Source organism: Phocoena phocoena, chromosome 14 (genome assembly GCF_963924675.1).
Source record: "Phocoena phocoena chromosome 14, mPhoPho1.1, whole genome shotgun sequence".
In the NCBI taxonomy this organism is placed as follows: Eukaryota; Metazoa; Chordata; class Mammalia; order Artiodactyla; family Phocoenidae; genus Phocoena; species Phocoena phocoena.
The window spans coordinates 30,998,591-31,020,747 of NC_089232.1; the positions used below are offsets into that span (position 1 = coordinate 30,998,591).

General features: G+C 43.0%; 1 protein-coding gene across 1 annotated transcript; it reads right to left on the reverse strand.

Moving 5' to 3' along the window:
* Positions 1-922: 922 nt before the first annotated feature.
* PCYOX1 (prenylcysteine oxidase 1) lies at positions 923-21,130 on the reverse strand. The gene is made up of 6 exons (XM_065891347.1): positions 20,966-21,130; positions 19,660-19,866; positions 18,457-18,631; positions 2,892-3,103; positions 2,387-2,539; positions 923-1,868 (listed from the first exon to the last, which is right to left on the reverse strand). Exons 1-6 carry the CDS (start codon positions 21,084-21,086, stop codon positions 1,207-1,209), a joined length of 1,530 nt encoding a protein of 509 aa, XP_065747419.1. The 5' UTR covers positions 21,087-21,130; the 3' UTR covers positions 923-1,206.
* Between the last annotated feature and the right edge of the window lie 1,027 nt (positions 21,131-22,157).

A 22,157-nucleotide genomic window follows, 5' to 3' on the forward strand; every position in this document is an offset into this window, starting at 1 on the left:
TACATATTAGAATCATTCAGGAAGCACTCCTACAGGTGATTCCAGTGTACAGCTGAGGCTCAGAACCAGAGCCTCAGAAGATTTCAGCAACCAATTTCTCAACCAAAATGCTACAGTACCTTTAGAAGCGTTTAACAGTTTGAACATACACTGGATCTGATCAAGCAAGGTGTCTTACCGAATAGCCTCCTCTAGTGCCAACTGCTCTGGAGTAATCTAAGTTGCCTCTGCTGTGAGACTGTCACTGCATCTTACTATCAAGATTACTAGAGTTCTCAATGAGAGAAATCATTCTTTGCAACATGGACCCGCTTTGATAATGGATTGGGTTTCTTGGGACTCGTAAGGCACTAAAAACCCTTGGGAAACATAAACCACCACCATCAGTGAATCTCAACCCAGGATGCACGTTAGGAACTTTCAAAAGCTACAAAAAGCTGAGGTCCTGTCCTCAATCAACTAAATCAGAATCTGTTGTGGAGCTCCATCACTATTTTTAAAAGCTCCTCAGGTGAGGGTTTGATAATAGAAGGCCGGTTTCTTAAATCAGTAGCCTGCACTTCTCATTTTACTTAAGATTTTTGTATGACATCTTAAATTTATACTAAACTAAGACTTCTGATTTTCACCCCTAATGAAATAGAGACAGAAGCAATGAAAAGAACATTCTGAAAGTCAAGGCTTCAAGCATGGGCATATGTACTTTGAAAAATATAAATTACTAAAGCCAGGCATAAGATACCAGCTCCCATAGTAGTTGTATCTGACTGAAGATCACATCCAGCTGCGAAGCACAAATGAACTAGTCCCGAACTAAAAGACAGGTCTTCCTCAAGTGCTCTGCTTAAAATGCTTTACGGTTTGGTTCAAAATTCAGGGCCCCACCCCAGACCTCTTAAATCAGAATCTCCAGAGGAGCTAGAGAATCCGTACGTTTAACAAACTCCAGATGATTCTTATGATCAGAGAAGTTTGGGAAACACTGCTGATGGATATTAAAGAAAATAAATTTTGGAGATGCAATAGTTATGCCTTCATGCTTAATTAGAACCTTGTATATATCTCATGATTCACTGGGATTACTTTTGTTAAACAATGATAACAGCAAAATATCTGTTTCAAAATCGTCTCTGCTCAGACTGTGTTCTTTTTTGCAGTGATGATTCCATTTGGAACCAGGACGGAAAAAAAAGAAATAGTGGTATTTCATAGTTCAGTTTTAAGTTTCTCATATAAGTCCTCTTGGTCAATCATGTGTGTGTGCCCGTTCCAGCGGTGATAGGCGAGGAGAGCAGCATTGTAGCCTGCAACAGCACTCATTTCCATGGCACTTGCTGCAACCTCCATGCCGTTGAGGTAATAAAGTCGATCGTGGAGTATGATGGAAGGGCATTTCTCTGGAGGCATATAATGAGGGTATGCAAGCCATGACCGCTTCACAGCGTAATCATAGGACACAAAGAGCTTTAAAATTTGTTCTTTAGTAAGAGGTTCTGCTGAAAAGATCTTCCAAACGTGTGACCTGTCCGCTTTTGGTTGAGGATTATTATTACTTTCTTCTACAGAAGACACAAACCCAATGCTGTTAATGAACAAATCTGGATTATCAGTGGTTAAGACTGTACTGAGATCAAACTCATCTAAAGCTCTAGAGGTAAAGACAGTTGAATTCAACTGCCCCTTAATTAAAGTTGTCACTAAAGGTTCGTAGTATTGATGGAATTCCTCAATTGGAGGATCAAAGTTGAGAAAAGTTATATTGGACATTTTTCGATTCAACGGAGTGGCCACCAGGACGATGTCATAGAAGGCTGAATGGGTCTCAGATCCGGTTTGGTAGACCGCTTCATACACCTTTGTGGGATTTCCTAGAGGAAATAGGGAAGCATACATTTTTTTAATGTTTCTAACATACTATATTTTATACCTTCTAAAAATAATTCTATACCTTCTTAATAGTTTCTCTATAATTCTAAGGAATTAAACAAGTTTTATCCCTTAAGATAATTATCCCTTGCATTTGTATTACAATGAGGCCAATTTTCTACTTGGAATGGAAATAAAATCTTGTCAATAAGTACAAAATATGAAATTTTTACTTTTGAGGATGAAATTGTTTTTTAAATCCAAAGAGTCATACTGCTGTACTTGAGCACATCTGTGAATATTTCTACATGATATACAACACCTCCAATTTAAAATTCCATCATTTGGGACTTCCCTGGCTGTCCAGTGCAGGGGGCGCAGGTTCGATCCCTGGTCGGGAAACTAAAATTCCGTTCCATCATTTGGAACTGAGTGAGAGATGGAGAAAGAGGTTTTTCTCCCCGAGCAGTTATTTTCTGCAGGGAAAATTAGGAACAGTAAAATAGAAGTTCAAGTTTACCTGTCTGCTTGGTCCTTGTTTTCTCCTCTATGGACATTACTGAGCCAGATATAAGATTGCTTTTGGAAGCCTGAAGGAGCCGTGAGCAAACAAGTTTATTGCCACCTTTTACTGCCCAAAGGCCAGGATCAGTACAGGACATTGACACTGCCCCTGTCAGCGGTAGGAAGAAAATGTCTTTTAAATCTGACTCTGTAAGAGGCCCTCTACACACTCTCCCTTCCCAATTAGCTAAGCCCTGCTCCAAATGTCTTTAGACATTGCCAAGTGGCTCTGGGAGCAAAATCTCCCCCAGATGAGAAGCATTCAACTAATAAAAGCTAAAGACTCTGTTCCCATAGAAATGCACATTTACATATACACAGTTTTGCCAACATTTTTATTGTGTCTGAGGTTTCACAAAGAAAGGCAGTCTTCTCCAAAACATGGCCTAAAGGAGCCACCATAGCATCAGGTAAACCACTCTGTAAACTAATGTCCATAACTATTGCAAGCCCTAACTTACCTACAAAGCCATTGATGTTCATGGTTTGGCCATAATTGACCCTCATGACAGGAGTAATAATTTCATCGAGGAACTTCTCAGAAAAGCCTGCTTTCTGCAAGGTTTCAATAAGTGATCGGTTAAATAATCCAAGGTAGTCGTCCCCTCCTAGGGAATGTAGTAACTTTTCTACGCTACTGAAGGCATAGTCATGAGATTGGTAGCGGTAGATCCTTTTGAACAGAAAAGAAATGGCCATTAAACACCAAACAAGACGGGGAAGGGTACACATAAAAAAGGAAAATAGCATTCTAAGACTCAAAGTGACTTTCATGTGTCCTTCTGATGAGTCCCTACCTATCCTGTGAGATGCACCTCAGTCACCATCTGCCCCAGGTATCCCAGAGGTTCTTGGCCTCCCTCTCCCTCCGCCTCCTCTGGGGGAAGTCCACTGTCCTTTATATATACTCTTCTGCATTAATATGGTCACTGGGAGCACCTTTCAAGAAGTAGGTATGTCTTATTCATCTTATCTTGAGCACACTTAGACATGTCTAAAGTTAAACTTTACCTTTCCACTAGACTTGATCCTCTCTCCTCCCACAACCAAAAATAACAAGTTACTCCCAACATCCTACATGTCATTCTCAGTTCATTTAGTTTCAAATTTAAACATTTCACTTCTCCTCTGTGCTTCTCCCACCTAAGAAGGAAACCTTATCAATCTTTCTAACATCTCTTCTGTTACTTCATTCTCATCTCCCTGATCTTAAGTGAGGATTTATATTCAAACTACTAAAATGAATAACTGATCTACCTGCCTCTAGTTTCTCTTCTTTGAAACATTTATGAATCTCCCAGATGTCCTAAAATACCCTGATTTTGTCATCCATCCACTTACTCAAAAAACATCTTGCGTATTACTGTTACTTACTAAAGTTCTGACATTAAAAAAAAAATCATCAAGTCTAACTAACTCCTTTGCTCAATTGCAGATAAAGAAGCAAAGTAGAAGTTTAAAAACTTGTCTAAAAGTCACATGGCAAGTAGAAGGCTCAAGAACCACTATCCCCCTCTGCCTTCAACCACATACATACACACACACACACACACACACACACAATCTTCCACTTGAATACAGCTGACCCATTCATTCACTGCTCTCAAATATGCTCTGAGTATTGCTCCCAAACACTGCACTGCCTCTTCCCTCCATCTGGAATACACTTCCCATCCCTAATCATACAACTAGCTACACTTTCCTTCAGAGCCTGAATCCCAAACCCTTTGCAAAGTCTTACCCAACTTCCCAGCCCACAGTGATGTCATCACCTCCAAAAGTCCCATAAAACTTAGCACTCATGCTCAGCACTTAGACACTACTTCGACTTATTTAATTTTTAGGAACTATCACCTGACATTCTCTGCACTTTAGAGACTTGAAAAAATGTTCACATAAATTAGTTCATGCAATAATTCAATACATATTTTTTCAGGGTGCAAGTGATACCAAAATGAGGAAGACATGGTTTCTTTCTCTCAAGGAACTTACAGTTAGGAACAGGTACTCAGGTATATGCACAGATAAGTGTATGAAGCAAAGGAAGAAATAAGTGCCAAGGAAAGATCTCTACCAGTGATCATAGAAGAGTTTTTACATCAAATTTCTTCTCTCAAAATAATCTGTAATTTTTTTAAAGAGCAGAGATAATGTCATATCCATTTCAACATTACCTACTGTCTAACGGTGTAGTATACAAAATGTTGAATATATTTTTGTGGAAAAATTCTCTGTGCCAAAACTGAGAAATTAAGATAATTCCTTCCAGCCCATACTGTTTGGCTTGTAGTCCCTAGGAAGTTGGAAAAAGTAAGATGAGAACACTGAGCTCTTCAGAAAAATAATACACTGAATACCTCATAAAATGAAGAGCAATCTTTTGTAATGGTCAGCATGACAAAATAGTAGCCAATTAAATAACTTAAGTATGATGTTATAAAAAAATTATTCCCTGCCTCCTCCCACCGGAGCCCCAACCCCACTCAAACAAGCCTCCTAAGTAAAGGCCTCATAGAGGGTGACATGAGACAATATATACCGTATAAACACTGAGCACTGTAACTGCTTTACAATACTAGTTGCATTACAGCGGTCCCCAACTTTTTCGGCACCAGGGACCAGTGCCATGGAAGACAATTTTTCCACGGACGGGGCGGGGGTGATGGTTCAGGCGGTAATGCGAGCGATGGGGAGCGGCGGATGAAGCTTCGCTCGCTTGCCCAGCCCACCCCCACCCCCCCAACCCCGTCCCCGCTCACCTCCTGCTGTTTGGTCCGGTTCCTAACAGGTCCGAGGCCCAGGGGTTAGAGACCCCTGCATTAGAATGCCTATTTACGGGCTTCCCTGGTGGTGCAGTGGTTGAGAATCCGCCTGCCAATGCAGGCGACACGGGTTCCAGCCCTCATCTGGGAAGATCCCACATGCCGCGGAGCAACTAAGTCCCTGCGCCACAACTACTGAAGCCTGCGCACCTACAGCCTGTGCTCCGCAACAAGAGAAGCCACCGCAATGAGAAGCCTGCGCACCACAACGAAGAGTAGCCCCCACTCGCCACAACTAGAGAAAAGCCCGCACACAGCAACGAAGACCCAACACGGCCAAAAATAAATGAAATAAATAAATTAAAGAAAAAAAGAATGCCTATTTACTAAAAAGTGAGACGTAACTAGTAGTTTCTGCTAATCAGATTGCTTACACAAACTTCTTTTCTTTTTAAACTACATTTGTATACCCCCTACCCATTTATTCACTCATTCATTCATTTAATCATTCAACAAATATTTATGGAGCATCAACTTTGAGTCAGACACTGTTCTAGGTGCTAAGGATGCAGAAGTCAGTACAACACAGAAAAAAGTCCCTGCTCTAATGGAGCTTTTGTTCCAAATGGGGAAACAGGCAATAAAATAAAGAAATGCAAGCAAATTATATGACAGTTTAGAGGATGATAATTATCAAGGAGAAAAGTAAATCAAAAATAAGATTGGAGGGCTTCCCTGGTGGCACAGTGGTTAAGAATCCACCTACCAATGCATGGGACACAGGTTCGAGCCCTGGTCTGGGAAGATCCCACATGCCACGGAGCGACTAAGCCCATGCGCCACAACTACTGAAGCCCACGTGCCTAGAGCCCGTGCGCCTCAACAAGAGACGCCACCACGATGAGAAGCCCACGCACCACAACGAAGAGTAGCCGCCCCCACCACCTCAACTAGAGAAAGTCCGCATGCAGAAACAAACACCCGATGCAGCCAAAAATAAATTAAATTAAAAATTAAAACTAAAAAAAAATATAGATTGGAAATGCTTGGAGCTGACAGGGTTGCAACTCTAAATAAGATGATACAAAAAAATAAGTAGTCAAGGAAAGCCTCACTGAGAAGGTGATCCGTCAGCAAACACCCGAAGGAGGTGAGGATACAATCCTTGCAGGGACGGGAGTGGGGGGAAATATTTCAGACAGAGGTATGAGCAGTGCAAAGGCCTTAGGACAGCAGCATGCCTGGTATTGCAGCTGAAGCAGAGAGATCCAGGAGAACAGGTAGAGGCACAGACAGAAAAAAGTAGGGAAGGTGGGATGAAGCACTTCTACAATAATTGAGTAAGGACCTTAAAAAATCTGCCCCTACATAAAAGCAATAAGAACACTGACAAATATTGTCAACATCAACTTTTTCAAAACTCTGGAAATAAACAAAATCCCAGGAGAATTTATTCAAGAAAAATGGTTGAATGTCTGTAAGAACAAGTGAGCCTTGTGGTATTTTAACTTCCCCTATTCCCATTCCCCTCTTGCTAGCAACAAGGTAGCCTTCAAAATCAGCAGCCCTGCAACTACAATCCCTGTGAAACCAGCAAGCTGGCAGCCACAGGAGGGAATAAGACAGGCTTGGAGCATCCCAAAATTCCCATTCCCAGAGAAGTGCCACTTTTGCCCTATCTGGCAACTCACTCAAAAGCTCCATCCTCAGGGATTGTCCTTTTGTTTTTTAAATACAATTTTTAAAGGATATACTCCATTTACAGTTATTACACAATATTGGCTATATTCCCCAAGTTGCACAATACATCCTGTAGCCTATCTTACACCCAGTAGTTTGTACCTCCCAGCCCCCACCCCTGTATTCCCCCCTGCCACTGGTAACCATTAGTTTGTTCTCTATATCTGTGAGTCTGTTTCTTTTTGTTATTTTCACTAGTTTGTTGTATTTTTTAGATTAGGGCTTGTCTTTTTTGACCTGATTCAGAGCTCGCTCTGTATAAACAGCCCATCCTGAGTGCATCTGTCAAAAACATCAGTGGCAATTTAACATCAGCTGCCTGAGGCTGTGATACCAATTGGAGCTAATAAGAGGCTTAACAAAAGATTTTTTTTTTAAATATTGGGGAATGAAAAACCCCAATTCATTCCTGGGGACCTAGAAGCTCATGTCCATGTACAAGGCTGTCACATGCCCAGGAAAGACCTGAGAAGGCCCTAACCTGTCACCTCTGGCTGACCTTGAGGCTTTGAGCAAGCCAGAAGTAAAGGCTAAAGTAGAGTTGTAAACCACCCTCCAGAGCACTGCAAACATATCCCAACACACACACTTGAGTAGCCATACATGGCAAAGAATACAGACTTCACAGAATCAGTCCCAGAAAGTCACTAAACAAACAAACAACAACAACAACAAACCTGGGGTGAGGGAAATTGTGATTTCCAGAGCTGCCATTTAATATTATTTTAAATGTCCAGTTTTCAACAAAAATCACGAGATACTCAGAGAAACATGAAAGTATGGCCCATACATGGGGTGGGGTTGCGGGGAGGAAGGAGTCAACAGAAACTTTCCCGGAGAAAACCCAGACATTGGACCTACCAGACAAAGACTAGTAGGCCTCGCTACACGGCACATGGGATCTTAGTGCACCAACCAGGGACCGAACCCACGCCCCCTGCATTGGAAGCACAGAGTCTTAACCACTGGACCACCAGGAAAGTCCCATAGACAAAGACTTTAAATCAGATATTATAAATATGTTCAAAGAACTAAAGGAATCCATATCTAAAGAACTAGAACAAGTATGAAAACAATGTTGATTAGAACAAATAGACTGTTAATAAAGCAATTATAGAAAAAAATTTTAAATTCTGGAGTTGGAAAGTATAGTCTGAAATTAAAATTCCCTAGAGGGGCTCAACAGCAGATTTGAAACAGCAGAAGAATCAGTGAATTTAAAGGTAAGGTCAGTTGAGGGCTTCCCTGGTGGCACAGTGGTTGAGGGTCCGCCTGCTGATGCAGGGGACATGGGTTCGTGCCACGCACGGTCTGGGAAGACCCCACATGCCGTGGAGCGGCTGGGCCCGTGAGTCATGGCCGCTGAGCCTGCACGTCCGGAGCCTGTGCTCTGCGACGGGAGAGGCCACAACAGTGAGAGGCCCGCGTATCACACACACACAAAAAAAAGATAAGGTCAGTTGAGATTATACAATCAGGGACAGAAAGAATCAAGAGTTAAGAAAATGATCAGAGCCTCGGAGCCTGTGAGATAACAAAAAGCATACCAAGATACACATAATGGAATCCTAGAAGGAGAGGAGAAAAAAGAAATGGACAAAAAATTTATGAAGAAATAATGGTCAAAAATTTCCCAAATTTGATGGAGGACATTAATCTATACATCCAGGGAGCTCAACAAATCCAAAAAGGATAAACTCAAAAAAATCTACACCTAAACACATAATGGTTAAACTGTGGATAAATAAAGAGAAAATCTTGAAAGCAGCAAGAGAAAAGCAACTCATCCAGCAAAAATGATCCTCGGTAAGATTAGGAGCTGACATCTCTTCAGAAGCCATGATGTCCAGAAGACAGTGGGATGACATATTGAAAATGCTGGGGGAAAAGAAGACTATCAACCAAGAGTTCTATATCCAGCAAATCTATCCTTCAAAAATAAAGAGAAATTAATATAATCCCAGGTAAACAAAAACAGATAATTTAACACTAGCAAACCTTCCCTACAAGAAATACTAAAAGTTGCCCTTCCGGCTGAGATAGCACCAGACAGAAACTCAAATCCACATGAAGAATGGGTAAAGGTAATTAAATAGGTAAATATAAAAGACAGTATAGGGGCTTCCCTGGTGGCGCAGTGGTTGAGAGTCCGCCTGCCGATGCGGCGGACATGGGTTCGTGCCCCGGTCCGGGAGGATCCCACATGCCGCGGAGCGGCTGGGCCGGTGAGCCACGGCCGCTGAGCCTGCGCATCCGGAGCCTGTGCTCCGCAGCGGGAGAGACCACAACAGTGGGAGGCCCGCGTACCGCAAAAAAAAAAAAAAAGACAGTATAAAGATATACAGTTTACCCTTAAACAACACAGATTTGAACTGTATGGGTCCACTTATACACAAATTTTTTCTAATAAATATACAGTTGGCACTCCGTTTCCACAAATGCAGAACTCACAGATACAGAGGGCCAACTGTAAGAGATCTGAGCATCTGCAGGTTTTGGTATCTGTGGGGTGGTCCTGCACCCAATCCCCCATGCATACCAAGGGACCACTGTATATGCTTGAAATTCTTTCCCCTTATCTGACTTTTTTAAAACTGCATAAAGCAATAATCATAAAACTAATAAGCTTATAGAACATAAAGACATAATTTGTATGACAATAGCACATAGTATGGTGAGGTAACAAAGCTATATTGGAGTAAAGTTTTTGTGTACTTTTGAAGTTAAGTTGGTATTAATTCAATTAACATTGTTTTAAGCAATTAACATTATTTTAAGTTAAGATAGTAACTGTAATCCCCAGGGAAACTACTAACACAATAACAAAAATATGTATTCTGAAAGAAACAGCAAGAGAATTAAAATGGTACACTCTCTAAAACAAAAGAAGGCAGCACCTAGAGGATGAATAAATTCTGGAGATCTAATGCACAGCATAATGATGATAGCCAACAATACTATTTTATATACTTCCAAGTTTCTAAGAGACTAGGTCTTAAATGTTCTTGCCGCATAAAAGAAATAATAATTATGTGATATGACAGAGGTGTTTAGCTATGGTGGTAATCATAATGTAATACATATTATAAATGTATCAAATCAACATGTTGTACACCTTAAACTTACACAATGTCATATGTCAATTATATCTCAATATTTTTTAAAGGCACTATGCTAACAATGAACAATACGAAAAGGAAATGAAGAAAACAATCCGTTACAATAGCATCAAAAAGAATAAAATATTTAGGAGTAAACTTAACCAATGAGACAAGAAGACTTGTACACTGAAAACTACAAAACACTGCTGAAAGACATTAAAGACATCCTGTGTTCATGGATTGGAAGACTTGAAATTGTTAAAATGTCCATATTACCTAAAGTGATCTACACATTCAGTGCAATCCCTATCAAAATCCCAGTGACATTTTTTTTTTTTTTTGCAGAACTGGAAAAAATTCCTAAAATTCACATGGAATTTCAGAAGATCCCAAATAGCCAAAACAGTATGAAGAAAGAAAAACAAAGCTGGAGGTCTCACACTTCCTAATTTCAAAGCATAATACAAAGCTACTGTAATCAAAACAGTTTAGTGCCAGCATAAAAACAGACATACAGATCACTGGAACAAAACAGAGAATCCAGAAATAAATTCTTATGTACATCATCAAATGTTCATCAAAGGTGCCCAGGCTACACAATGGGGTAAAGAATAGTATCTCCAACAAATGGGGCTGGGAAACTGGATATCCACGTGCAAAAAAAAGAAACTGGACCCTTACCTTAGATGATATACAAAAATTAATTCCAAATGGATTAAAGACAAAAACATGAGACCTGAAACTATAGAACTCCTGGAAGAAAACATAGGGAGAAAGCTTCATGACATTGGATTTGGCAATGACTACCTGGATATGGCAACAAAAGCACAGGCAACGAAAGCAAAAAGATAAATGGGACTACATCAAACTTAAAACCATCTGTGCAGTGAAAGAAACAATCAACAGAGTGAACAGGCAACCTACAAAATGGGAGAAAATATTTGCAAACCATGTATCTGATAAGGGTTTAACATCTAGAATATATAAAGAACTCTTACAACTCAGCAACAACAACAAAAATCCAATTAAAAAATGGGCAAACAATTTAAATAGATATTTCTCCAAAGAAGACATACAAATGGCCAACAAGCATAGAAGATGCTCAAGAGGGACTTCCCTGGTGGCAGAGTGGTTAGGAATCCGCCTGCCAATGCAAAGGACACGGGTTTGAGCCCTGGTCCGGGAGGATTCCACATGCCGCGGAGGAACTGCACCCATGCACCACAACTACTGAGCCTGCGCTCTAGAGCCCACAAGCCACAACTACTGAGCCCGCCTGCCACAACTACTGAAGCCCACGTGCCTAGAGCCCATGCTCCGCAACCGCAATGAGAAGTCTGCACACTGCAACAAAGAGTAGCCCCTGCACGCAGCAATGAAGACCCAACACAGCCAAAAATAAATAAATTTACAAAAAAAAAAAAAACAAAGATGCTCAACACCACTAATCATTAGAGAAATGCAAATCAAAACCACAAAGAGATTATCATCTCACACCCATTAGGATGGCCACTATCTAAAAAACAGAAAATAACAAGTGCTGACAAGGGTGTAGAGAAATTAGAACCCTTGTGCACTGTTGAAGGGAACGTGAAATGGTGCAGCTACTATGGAAAACAGTATGGTGTTTCCTCAAAAAATTAAAAGTAGAATTACCAAAAGATACAGCAATCTCACTTCTAGGTATATATCCAAAAAAACTGAAAGCAGGATCAAAGAGATAATTGAACACCCACGTTTACTGCAGCATTATTCACAGTAGCCAAGGGGTGGAAGCAACCCAAATATCCATCAAAAGATAAATGGGTTAAAAAGAACGACAGGAGTAATGGAGAAACAGAGGAACAAAAATGATATAAGACAAATAGAGGGACTTCCCCAGCAGTCCAGTGGTTAAGACTCCGCCTTCCAATGCAGGGGGCACAGGTTCAATCCCTGGTGGGGAACTAAGATCCCACATGCCATGTGGTGCAGCCAAAAAGAAAAAAGACATATAAAAAGCAAATATCAACAGTAATTAAAAATAAATGGACTATACTCTCCAATCACAACCCAGAGATTGGCAGACTGGACTTAAAAAAAAATAATAATAATCCAACTTATCTTGTCTACAAGAAATACTTTAGATTCAAAGACACAAATAGGTTGTAAGTAAAAAGGTGGGAAAAGATATACCATGCAAACAGTAATGAAAAGAGAGCAGGAGTGGCTACACTAATATCAGAGAAAATAGACTTAAGACAAAAATTGTTACTAGACACAAAGGAGGACATTTTATAATGATAAAAGGGTTACTCCATCAGGAAGACGTAACAATTATAGACATATATGCACTTAACAGAGCTCCAAAACACATGAAGCAACACTGACAGAACTGAAGGGAGAGACAGACAGTTCAACAATAATAGCCGGATACTCCAATATCCCACTCTCAACAATGGGTGAACGAGTACGCAGAATACCAACTGTGTATTAGTTCACTAGGGCTGCCGTTACAAAGTATCCCAGGCTGGCTGGCTTAAACAACAGAAATTTATTTCCAACAGGTTTGGAGGCTCCAAGTCCAAGATCACGGTGTTGGCAGGTTTGGTTTCTTCTGAGGCCTGTCTCCTTGGCTTGCAGATGGCCACCTTCTTGCTGTGTCCTCACATGGTCTTTCCTCTGTCTGTGCACATCCCTGGTGCCTCTTCTGTGTGTTCTAATCTACTCTTCTTATAAGGACAACAGTCAAATTGGATAGGGCCCAGCCTAACGGTTTCATTTTAACTTAATTACTTCATTACAACCCTATCTGCAAATACAGTCACATTCTGAAGTACAGGAGGTTACGACTTTACCATATAAGTTTGGGGGTGGGGAGGACACACAACTCTGCCCATAACAAACAGGAAATTTAAAAATGATGAATGGGATTATCTACATCCTATCAGGTCTTCCAAGCCATGGCACAGATTTTGGCTGTAACTCTGCATGAAAGAGCCACTGAAAGTTTCTCAGCAGAGGAGTAATGTGATGACTCTTAGATTTTTAGAAAACTACTTTGGCTGCTATGCTGAAAACGGATTGTGATGGCACAAGGGCAAAAGCTGGGAGATGAGTTAAGAGGTGAATTAGTTTCCTATTTCTGCAGTAACAAATTATCACAAACTCAGTGGCTTAAAACAATACAAACTTATTATCTTATGGTTCTGCAGGTTAGAAATCCAAAGTCAATCTCACTGGGCTAAAGTCAAGGTGTCAGCAAGGCTGGTTCCTTCTAGAAGCTCTGAGGGAAGAAACCATTTTCTTGCCTTTTTCAGTTTCTATAAGCCACCTTGGCTCATGGCCCCTCCATGCATCACTCCAACTTCTTTCTTCTATCATCACATCTAATACTCATTCTGATTCTCCTGCCTCCCTCTTATAAAAACTCTTGTGATTACATTGGGCCCACCTAAATAATTAAGAATTATCTCCCCTTTTCAAGATCCTTAATCTTATCTACAAAGTCCCTTTCACCACGTAAGGTAACACATTCACAGGTTCCAGGGATTAGAATGTAGACATCTTGCAGAGGGAGGCAGGCATTATTCAGCCCACCACATGAGGCTATCCCAACAATCCAGACAGGACTTCCCTGGTGGTCTAGCGGTTAACACTCTGTGCTTACAATGCTGGGGATACGGGTTTGATCCTTCATTGGGGAACTAAGATCCCACATGCCACCAGACAAGAGATAATGGTGGTTTGGATCAAAGCGGTAGCACTGATGGTGGTGAGAAGTGGTGAAATTCTGAATATATTTTAAAGACTGATAGGATTCAAGATAGACTGGATTTGGGAAATGAGAAAACGAAAAGAATAAAAAATGACTTGTTAGGTGTAACTTTTTTCCTTTGAGGAATAAAAAAGCGTGTTTATAAAGCCTTTCACGATGAGTCCTATCAGTCTCAGATCAAGAAGTGTTAAGGATCTAACATATCCCCAGAAATGCACTAAGTGCTAGAGACAAGAACGAGCTTGAACCCAGCCTATAAGCCAAGACATCTCAACGGGAAGCCATTCTGTGGACCACAGGATTCAATTCAACAAATACGTGACTGAATATCCGTGACACTCTGGCTACTATGCATACTACAGAACAACACAAGCGTGTGTGTGGTGTGCACCATACAATACTTGAGACGTTCGAAAAGAGAGATGAATGGTGACTAGAGTATTAGGAAAGGGGTGAGATAAGACATGAATTCTGGAATAGAGAACGGCATCCAACCAGAAAAACTGCATAAATAAATGCTCAGAACTGGAAGTTGACTTGGCAAGTGTGGATATCAAGGGCACCAGGATCTCCACCCAAATACCTTCAACAGCAAAGAAAGATGCATACTCCCAGGGGTGTGGGGCGTTGCCTACCACAAGCTTGAACCCTCTCTCAAGTATCATGGCTTACTACTGTTACATGGGCTTTTGCTCACACTGTGCCCACTCTGAAATAGAAGCACAAAGATGACAATGCACCTCCCCAAAGCTGGTCAACAAATCTCCCCAAAATGTCTACAGATGATCACACAAGCCACTTTAAAAAGGAGCCAACTGGATCTGTCGTATATATCCAAAAAAGTGAGACTTATAGGCAAGATTCACTTGAGGTGAACACACCAATGCCCAGATGCCTACTACAAACCAATGAAATAAAAATTGTCTAGGAGTAGAACACAGCATTCTTTTTTTTTTTAATTTATTTTTTGCTGTGTTCAGTCTTCATTGCTATGCGAGGGCTTTCTCTAGTTGTGGCGAGCGGGTGCTACTCTTTATGGCAGTGCACGAGCTTCTCATTGTGGTGGCTTCTCTTGTTGTGGAGCACAGGCTCTAGGCGCGCAGGCTTCAGTAGTTACAGCACACGGGCTCAGCAGTTGCGGCACACAGGCCCTAGAGCGTGCGGGCTTCAGCATTGCGGTGCACGGGCGCAGCAGTTGTGGCCCGCGGGCTCTAGAGCGCAGGCTCAGTGGTTGTGGCACACGGGCTTAGTTGCTCCGCAGCATGTGGGATCTTCCCGGACCAGGGACTGAACCTGTGTCCCCTGCATTGGCAGATTCTTAACCACTCTGCCACCAGGGAAGTCCCACATCATTCTTATTTTTAAAACATCTCCATGTTGGGAATTCCCTGGTGGTCCAGTGGTTAGGACTCCGCACTTCCACTGACGGGGGCCAGTTGCATCCCTAGTTGGGAACTAAGATCCTGCAAGCTACGCAGCATGGCCAAAGAAAAAAGAGATTCCATGTGAATATAATGCACAGCCAGGATTAATAACTACTACTTTACTGAAATGTTGGGGATTTCACTGTTCCAGATTCCTCTTTGGCAACCTCTGTGGCTCCCAATCCTGGTTTCTGTAACATGAGTGATTATTACAAATATTTAATAACTGGTACAACATTAAACAGAAAGTAGACTGACTACAGCACTGGAACTGAGTCAAGACTCCCTGCTGGAGCAGTGGAGGAAACTCCCAGGGAAGAGAAAACATGCAGCTAGTAGCTATTTCACAAGTCCGGCAGGATTTCACTACTTTAGCAACTGGCACATGCTGGCTCAATACCTGCCCTTTCTCCAACTGTCTCATAGGGTATGACAAAATTATCAAAATAAGATCTGCATGTTCTTGATTTATTGAAAGAAACAGTAATGTATGATGGATGGCCTTTTAAACAACATAAAGGTCAGTGCTCTATAATCAAGTATCAAAGATACACTGGAGGGGGGCAGTAATTCCATAAAGTTTGGGAATTGTTTTCTAAAATCAAAAATAGTATAATCTACAGGGAACTATATTCAATATCCTGTGATAAACCATAATGGAAAAGAATATGAAAAAGAATGTATATATATGTATAACTGAATCACTTCACTGTACAGCAGAAATTAACACATTGTAAATCAACTATACTTCAATAAAATAAACTTTTTAAAAATAGTATAATTTATGTATCCCCTCACTGGGTCTTTTTCACAGTTCTGTAATACCCTGAATTCACTTGAAAAGTGATTTCTTAATTTCTCAAAGGGCAATTCTCTACATGTCAAGAAAACTGATACACACAGGCAAGGCTGTATCTGATGCCATGTGAACTTGATTTTCCTGCTGAGGATGCAGCAATATGCCCCCTTTCTTTAAAAAGTGACTGGCTGTAGGGCTTCCCTGGTGGCGCAGTGGTTGAGAGTCTACCTGCCGATGCAGGGGACATGGGTTCATGCCCCGGTCCAGGAAGATCCCACATGCCGCGGAGCGGCTGGGCCCGTGAGCCATGGCCGCTGAGCCTGCGCGTCCGGAGCCTGTGCTCCACAACAGGAGAGGCCACAACAGTGAGAGGCCCGCGTACCACAAAAAAAAAAAAAAAAAAGTGACTGGCTGTAATGCAGGGGACAAGGGGTCAATCCCTGGTCCGGGAAGATCCCACATGCTGCAGAACAACTAAACCCATGCACCACAACTACTGAGCCTGCGCTCTAGGGCCCGCATGCCACAACTACTGAACCTGCATGCTGCAACTACTGAAGCCCGCGTGCCTAGAACCTGTGCTCTGCAACAAGAGAAGCCACGACAATGAGAAACCCGCGCACTGCAAGGAAGAGTAGCCCCCGCTCACCGCCACTAGAGAAAGTCCACACGCAGCAACGAAGACCCAACATAGCCAAAAAATTAAAAATTAAAAAAAAAAGTGACTGGCTGTCTCTATACAAATTCTATATATTTTCCTAGTAAACTGCTTGTCTCTACTAGAATATGTATTCTTTGAGGGCAGGGACATGCTCTGGGTTCTGCATCTTTAGAACCTAGAATACTGCCTGGCACATAATAAGTACTCAATATTTGGTGAATGAACAAAGGAATGAATGACTACTTTAAAACAACCTGCATTATAGCTGAACTTAACGTACTCGCTGGAAAGGAGTTCAAGAAATTGACCTCAGAATGATGTTTAGAAAGAAAGAAATCCCTAACTACTGTAAGTTACAGAAACTAGAGTACATTTATCCTATTCACCTCTTACATTTGTGCTGGGCAATACTTGGTCATATGACATGTAATTTTACCTTTTTTTTTTTTTTGACAGATTTAATTTTATTTATTTTTTTTGGCTGCATAGCGTCTTCATTGCTGCATGCAGGCTCTCTCTAGTTGTGGCGAGTGGGGGCTACTCTTTATTGCGGTGCGCAGGCTTCTCCTTGCAATGGCTTCTCTTGTTGCGGAGCATGGGCTCTAGGCACGTGGGCTTCAGCAGTTGCAGCATGCAGGCTCAGTAGTTGTGGCACGCAGGCCCTAGAGAACATGGGTTTTGGTAGTTGCAGCGCACAGGCTCTAGGGCACATGGGCTCAGTAGTAGTGGCTCGCAGGCTCTAGAGCACAGACTCAGCAGTTGTGGCGCGCAGGCTTAGTTGCTCTGCAGCATGTGGGATCTTCCCCGACCAGGGATCGATCCTGGGTCCCCTGCGTCGGCAGGAGGATTCTCATCCACTGCACCACCAGGAGAAGTCCCTAATTTTACCTTTTTAACAATTATTTTATTCCGTTGGCACAGGCACAGTAATGAAACATTATTAGCATTTACAAGCTGAGTTTCTCCAGGACCTAAAACTGTAAACCGGCATAAAAATTAGCACATGCCAATGACCTTAAAAAAAAAAATAGGTTGTATCTTTCAAAGGTAGACTGGTTATCTTATGTTATTTTTCCTACTTACCAAAGCAATGCATATTCATACACAAAGAAATTTTTGAAAATACAGAAAAACATAGAGAAGGAAAAGAGGCACCTGTATTCTCACTACACAAGACAGTGTGGGAATTTAATATCCTAATTTAAATTCTTGGGTCTCAGAACTGATATTTCAGGCTGCTGGCTGACTGAAACATCACGTCACAGTTAAATAAAGCTCATTTAAGTTTTCTGATCCTTTCTACAAGCTCTTGTACACATCAGCTCATTCATCTACACACAACACTAAAACAGTTCCGAGATTAAGAGAGAGGACTCTGGAGCCAGACTGCCTGGGTAAGAACTCCAGCTCCACCAGTTACTAGGCAGGTGGACTTGCACACCTGAAACCTCTCTAAGCTTCCACCTTTCACACCTGTGAAAAGAAGCTAATAACAGTACTTACCTCAGAGAGCTGTCACGAGACTTCAAGGAGTTAATATTTGTAGAGCATTTTAAAGTGTCTGGTAACATTAAATAAGCATTTGCAAAATATGTTTTCAGAAGCAAAAATAAACTACCCTTTCAGCTTCGAAGTGGATAAATGGTCTGCGTATTGTATGCAAAACATTTTGCCTAACGATCTTAAAAACAGGCTGCAGTTAGGTAGAGAACTGTTCCAAGAAACTATAATTCCTACAGATCATCTAATAAGGCTTAGGTTAAATGGAAGAGAAGAAATTACCTCATAAACTTGTCTAATATATCCTCTACCCACATGTGCATTCGGAGGGACTGAAATCCATAGTGCCAAATTAGTTTAATCATGTTTATTATAAACCAGCTGCTCTCCTCATATACCAGAGTCTCTCCGTTATACACCCCCACTAGGCCACTAGGGCTCTGAACAGCAGAGAGACCTGTAAAAACAAAGAAAGGTAGCTAAGTCAGTGGTTTCTGTACTGCTCAAATGAGAGAAGATAATCTGAAGCTATCGGGGACGTTCTGAAGTGAGTGAATCCGGGCTTCCCCCAGTTCACAGGAGACATGTTAAAGGAGCTCTATCTTTAGAACAGTGGGTGATACACTAGACACCACACTTTGCAAAAGCGGATTCCCTGAAAGATGGGTTGGATGATCATGCAGATATATCAAAATGAGACTGGCTATAGTTAGTCTAAAAAGACTAAAAAGTCAAAAGAAAAAAAACCAAAGGATGAGCTGAATTCAACTTAAAAACAGAAATGTCAGACATGACTCTTGGCAGCATAAATGGCTCCTGGCATACACTCGCCCTCACGGAGGAAAGAGGCCCAGGAGGCGTCCACCGGAGATGTGGCAAGCAGCTAAGGAAAAGAAGTCAGCCCCATTCCTGTGCAAATCCTATTTTGCATAACTGGATTATTTCTGATAACTGGAAGAAGGCCAAAATTACACAATATTCCCTGAGGAAATAGCCTGCAGAGGCTGGCCACGCTTCCCCCACAACTGTCCAGTGCCTCTGCTGGTAGGCAAGCAGTCCGATGTCCCAAGTTCTAGGCACATGTTTGCACCTACAGCTGTGTGAGTGACCTTAAGCCAGACACCTCAAGTCTCTGGGCCTCATTTCCCCAGCTGTAAAATGAGCACGCTAGGGTTTCTGCTAATTCAAACCATTCTTTGATTCTTTAACACGAACCCAGAGGTTTGAGAACCCACAGCAGCAACCATCCCCACCCTGTGCCCCATGGCTGTAATTCCAGATAACTGAAGATACAGATAACTAGTGTCCCATTACAGCAGAGCAGCTCCTGAGGCAGTACCAATTGCTAGCAGGAAAGTGAGGAAAGCAGTTTTACCAGCTTCACTGTAAAAGATGATTAACAAGGCAGGAAAGTTTCACTTCCCTATCTGACAACAACATCCATGCATGTTGAAGTCTGCTTGGCTCTAAGACCAAATTACATACCCAGGTCCTTGACAAAACGCTTCATGTGCAGATTTAAAGGATGGATGACGGAACCTCCTGACTCATATTCTTGTCCCTGCATAGTCACTGTGGCCAGACGGCCCCCCACCTCTCCTTTTTCAAACACGTCAATCTTCACATCGTTCCCAAATTTCTGCCGCAGATAATAGGCTGCTGAAGTGCCACCAATGCCAGCTCCAATAATCGCTATGGGGGGAAAAAAAGGAACAGGTTTTTTTCCCTCTTACCAGCTTTGTAGGTTTGCTTTGTTTTTGAAAGGCCGTAAATCAACAACAGACGTTGCTGAAGCCTGTTATCAACAATTTAGGGAAGCCTGGGGAGGGGGTGGCAAGTGACAGCTGCAGTGAATATAGAATTATGAATCTGGTCAGACACTGCCCCCAGACAAAAGTAGTAGTTACACTTTTTTTTTTTTTTTTTTTTTTTGCCAGATGGCCCAAGATTCTCACAGTTCGTTGCGGAAGAACCAAGTGGACCGCCGCACACCCTTCTTTGTGCCCAATGCAAAGGAACAGAGGAGGCGGGGCCTTTCCAGGACGCATTTCAAATAAAGTGGCCGCCATTTTTGCCTTGATTTGTTCCGTCTCGTTAATGTAAACAGGTTAATGATTCCAAAGGACACGGCTTAAAGGGGAATAAAAAAAATAATAATAATAAACAGGGGGAAAACAACCAAAACGACTCAAACTAAAAGAGTGACTGTTTCGGCTGTGTAGTCGTCCTAGGCAGAGAACTTGTGCAAGCCAGGGGACTGTGCCAGCCGGCCGACTTCAGCAAAGCGGACGGGGGAAGGGCGCCCCAGCCCATCACTGGAAGCAGACGCGGCCAGCGCGGTCAGCTTATCTGCGCTGCTTGGTGTGCTGTGCCCGCGTGCGCCTCTCATCTGCAGAGCGGAATTGGCCCGTCGCTCCCGGACCAGCCAGAAGACCGATCTCCCAACAAGTGCAGCAAGGGAAGGCCGCGGGAGGGGCCTCAGCCTCCCCGGAGCCCAAGGCCTCCGACTCGGGCTGCAGGGAGGCCTGGCGCCCGCCCGCCAACCCGGGTCGCCCCCCTCCACGGCCCATTGCTCAAGTGGGCAAGTCTCCACGCCCGGGAAAGAGCGGTCCCTGGGGCACGTAAAGCAGTCCTAAGGTGCGAACCGGGAAGAGCTCCACTTGCGCAAGGAGCTCGTTCTGCGCAGCCCGGCGGGAGTCGCGGGTGCCCGGCCTGGAGCATCAGACAGCGGCCGCCCGGCGTGGGGCGCGCTCCCACCGCCCCCGCCGCGCGCCGCCTCCTTCTCGCCTACCGATATTCTCCGGCGGGGCCCGTGGCTCGGCGCTCCCAGGGAACCCCCAGCTGCACAGCAGCAACAACCCCAGCCACAGCCCCACGGTCGAGCAAGCGAGCCGCCCACCGGTGCGCTCCATGACTCTCGAAGCGCTGTTGTCGGACTGGAAAGCCCAGCTGTCCGCCCGCATTTGAGTCTGCGCTCTCTGCCCGCCCCGCCCCCTGGCTGGCCTCGCCCCTCCAAGCCCCGCCCAGGTCCACCCCCAACCTATCCCGCTCTGCCGCACAGGCCCTTGACACCCCACGGCCGCCCTTGACACCCCAGGGCCACCCTTCCCTCGAAGAGCTGCCAACCCGGTCCTCTCGGTCCCCTAAGCCCGCCCTGCCCCTCCGAAGCCCACGCTGCTTCAGGGAGAGACCAAAGGCCCCAGAGGCGGCTCACTCCAGCTTTTAATTTTTTCAGTCATGCCGCCTTCTGTCCCTTCAGTCGCTCTCGCTCAAACAATGCACACAGCTAATCGCTGCCAGAAACAGACCAGGGGTGCAACACACACTTTACTGAGTGATCACTATGTTCGGGACTGTTGGGTACAGGATGAATGGGTAAATGGTACTAGGTAGAAGGAAAAATGGGGGAGACCAGGGATGGGGTGGTCCAAAGTGAAGGGAGTGGAAAAATAGTGACAAACATGAATGAAAGTAGTGTACTTACCTCATATGCTGGAACATTATGCAAGCATTAAAAAGATTTGTAACATCAGTATCTATTGTCCTAGTATTGTTAGGTGAGAAAATCTGCTGACTGAGTGATGGGTATTATATGATCCTGTTTCTGTAATTAAAATACCGCCCCACCCAGTCAAAAAAAAAAGGAAAAGAAAAAACTAGTACATGAACATTAAGAACAGTATGGATGGAAGGAAAACAAGTTGGATAAAAAGAAAGGTTAGGGACTTCCCTGTGGATAAGACTCCAAGCTCCCAATGCAGGGGTCCTGGGTTTGATCCCTGGTCAGGGAACTAGATCCCACATGCATGCCACAACTAAGACCCAGGGCAACCAAATAAATAAATAAATAAAATTATGGTTTAAAAAAAGGATAAGCTTGGAGAAAGGAAGCAGAAAATCCACTACAAAAAAGGACTCATTTATTGGACAAATATTTATTGAGTTCCTTCCAAGTGGCATGCAGTGTTCCAGGAACTTGAGAA